Below are 3,745 nucleotides of genomic sequence, written 5' to 3' on the forward strand. Positions count from 1 at the left end.
AGAATGGCTTACACTACTTATTCTCAAATATACTGGTCTCTACATTCACATATTTTTAGCTTTTTCTGTTATTGCTTCTGCCTCTCTAATTCAATTTTCTCCTGAACTATCCCAATAACCTCTTGATTCTACCAAGTATATTCTGAAGCACAACACTCAACCTCTTTCTATTATAGCCGTGAATCATTCTTTATTGTCTACAAAATAAAAACAAAAAATTATGTCAATGATTTCACACTCTTACATATTCAAGTTCCAACATTTGGAGGGAAATATGCGAAGTGAAATATACCATGTTATGCTCAGCTATGTGAGAACATGTATTTATAATGTTGGTCCTCAACTTCCAAAGAGATGATTTGTTTTATCTAAGCTAATGTTCTCTTTTTCAGTGATTTGAAGTTATAATTTTTATAATATTACCATTAAGTAAACTAATATTTTTCTTATTTAAGTAGATAATTTCATACTATTAATGGACATTTTATCTTTACGTATCTCCTCATTTGAGAAAATAAATATTTAAACATACATAAATCATAAAGGTCAGCATTTAATAAAAAGTGAATAGAGTTCTCAGTGTGACTCTTAAGAATACATGTAGTCATTGTAAGTTACTGTCAGCTTGATGACCTCAGGACATTAAATTTTCTACTGGGTATATTGTGATTCTTTGAGGGTATTATGTTGCTTTTGGGAGGACCCCTACTTTTTTTTTTAGGACCCCTACTTTTGATGTTTCTCTATCTCCCTCCTTTTTGGCATGTCTGTGTTTCCCCTTAAAGAAATTTTATTTTTCCTTCAAGAAATAAATAAATGAAAACATTCATGAAAGTAAGGATCCATAGTGTTAAAATATTACATGAAAAATATAAGTCGATGTCTACAACATTAGGACAAGTAGTACCAATGACTAGGGAAGATGTATGAAATTTTATTCTGGAAATGAAAAATAATGAAAAAAACTGACATAATTTCATGCTATATCTAAAGCAAACACTTTTAATACTTAATATTAGAGGGTGTGGCTACTATATTGGCGAAGTAATTTCCAACCTACAATTTCATAGGTGCAGTAAATGTCTAAAATTGATGAAGAAAATTCTCACTGAAATGTTAATCCATAAACTTTCTATTCATTTAAATCCGACACAGGCTTAATAAAAGACACATAGACACATTGTACATTATAAAACAATTCACAATTGGGTTCAGACAGCTACTGTTGGTCATCTTTATTCATTCTAGTGTTAAAGACATTATTTTAATTCCATGGGAAATTTGAGCTAAAACTAATAACCATGTTTTGTTATTTTCTAATGAAAGTAACACTTGCCCTCTATATGGAGTTTTGGTGTGGCACTAGAGGTTAATGTGCTGGACTTCAAGTCAGTTTGAACAGGATACGGAGTTCGAGCTCATCAACATCTCAGAAATCCTATACAAGGTCTTTATGAGTCAGAATCAACTTGGGCTAATGTGTCAGACTGCAAAGTCTTTTGAACTGCAAGGTCGGTGGTTCAAGCTCACCAGCTGCTCCGTGGAAACCCTATACAGAGTCGCTATGAGTTGGAATCGACTCAATGGCACTTAACTAATGACAAACCTCTATATGGCATCCTGGTGTGGCACTGCAGGTTAACACGCTGGTCTGCAAGGTCAGTTTGAGCCACAGGATCAGCGGTTCGAACTCATCAACATCTCAGAAATCCTATACAAAGTCTTTATGAGTCAGAATGGACTTGATGGCACTTAACAACAACTTTAAACCTCTTTATAGGAACCCTGTTAGAATCATGGGTTACAACGAACTGAGTTTTTAACCTCAAGGTTAGCCTTTCAAATCTACCAGCTGCTCAGTTGGAAAAAAGATAAGGTTTTCTGCTTTCATAAAGATTTACAGCCTTGGAAACTCTGTACAGGGTAGGTCTGATTTGGGACAACTCCACAGCACATCAGCACCACCAAATCTCTATATACCTGCATTCTATGTCACAGCCTGTATTAAAATGAGTAAAAGTCACTGATGTTAGTCAAAGAAAGCACATTAGAAAGATTTTTGTGCAAATAGTTTAGGCAACCTCTGTTAGAAAAGTTCTAACAGATTTCTTCCACACTTATTTTCCCCTGCTATTCCAAATGTCTTTAAACTCTTATGGAAAATGGTAGCCAATGAAGGCTTGGGTCTTTGTGATACATTATTCATTGTGTACATGATTGCAGTAATCTCACACTGCTGGAGGACATGATAATACCTCTCCAATGGAGGTATAATAGAGGTATTGATTGGAAGAATAATGATAATATTAATAACTATCAATAATGGAAGACTAACCAAGTGCCAGGAACTATTTGTAACACTTTACATGAATTCATTTTTTGACTGTTCATAAGCAGGTGAAGAGATATGCTCAAAGAGATGCAGAAATATGCTGTCACTATGTCCCCTACCTAGCTGTGAAGTAAGAAGTTTCAGAGTTCAGGATCTTGGGCTCTAGGATGGCCCTCTCAATTCATCTCTGTCAGTCTTTTATAAATCTGTAAACTACATATTTATGCAAAGTACTTGAATTGATATTATTTCTCTTCTCTTCTACATGATGAAAGGATGCATTCCATAACATTCATTAATCACTGTGAGAAGTAGATTTTATTTTTATGTTCCCCAAACTTGCTTTTGAATAGTTCTGTTTCACCTGGTGATTTTGAACTTCGTGAATAATCAAAGTTGACTTTCAGACAAGATACATCAAAATATTAGTTGTTGTGGTGGTATATAAGGGCCATTGAGTGAGTTCTGATTCACTGCAACCTTGTTTAGGGTTTCTGATGTGTGGCTGTTGGGTTTGAACACCTAGCCTTGAGGTTAGCAGTCCAGTACTTATCCTACAGCATCACACCAAGAGTTCAACATTAGCAGATAAAGTAATCTTGCCACCCACCTCAGTTTTTCTAGCTGTTGAGTCTCCAGACTCTGCAGTCATTGCTTGTGTACAGCATGATTCTTTTACATTAAAGCACTCAATTCTTCTATTGAAAAAACTCTGATCTTTAATGTCTCAGAGTCCCTATAAATGTATATCCTGCATTTCTTTTATAAACCTGGTTCAGGTTAGAGGTCAGAGTGTGAGGACTCAAAACTGACTTTTAGATAAGACTGTTCTTAGCAAATTCCACTGAGATGCTTACCGCTTAATTGGGGAAACCTTGATGCGTGTCTTATGGGAGTCTATCCCCAGGCTTTCATTAGCCATAGTTCCAGAATCAGTGCAGAGCTTTTATAAACATCTTATGAAAAATCATAACTACCCAGTATTCCTTATTGTTTGATCGCAGAACTAAAAGAAATAGGTTTATTTTTTTGTTTCATATTATTTCAAGCAATGCCTGTGTTAAATGCAGATATTTGTTGTTGTTGTTAAATGCCATCAAGTCGGTTCCGACCCATAGAGACCCTGTACAGGGTTTCCGAGGGTGTCAATCTTTACGGGAGTAGAAAGCCTCATCTTTCTCCCGCGGACCGGCTGGTAGTTTCGAACAGCTGACCTTAAGGTTCGCAGCCCGATTCGTAACCACTACGCTACCAGAGCTCCTTAAATGCAGATATAAGAACATTTAAATTGTATATTGAGTCACTGCAATTTTATAAGGGTGTCTAAAAAAGTTTTTCAAAAATCTGCATTACCCTCAATTTTCCACAAAGTTTTTGAGTCCTCATTTTTAATTCTTATTTCAATGTTTGTGC

At 35.5% G+C, this 3,745-nt stretch overlaps 1 protein-coding gene across 1 annotated transcript in view; it reads right to left on the bottom strand.

Annotated features, from left to right (window-relative positions):
• Positions 1-3,254, bottom strand: part of LOC102812490 (olfactory receptor 2AG2-like) — a 13,044-nt gene extending 9,790 nt beyond the window's left edge. The window contains exons 1-2 of the mRNA XM_006874489.1: positions 3,190-3,254; positions 863-939 (exon numbers count right to left, since the gene is read on the bottom strand). Coding sequence (XP_006874551.1) covers positions 863-939; positions 3,190-3,254 — 142 coding nt within the window. The remainder of the gene's footprint in view (positions 1-862; positions 940-3,189) is intronic.
• Positions 3,255-3,745: the final 491 nt, after the last annotated feature.

This window comes from Chrysochloris asiatica, unplaced genomic scaffold (assembly GCF_000296735.1).
Source record: "Chrysochloris asiatica unplaced genomic scaffold, ChrAsi1.0 scaffold00279, whole genome shotgun sequence".
Classification (NCBI taxonomy): domain Eukaryota; kingdom Metazoa; phylum Chordata; class Mammalia; order Afrosoricida; family Chrysochloridae; genus Chrysochloris; species Chrysochloris asiatica.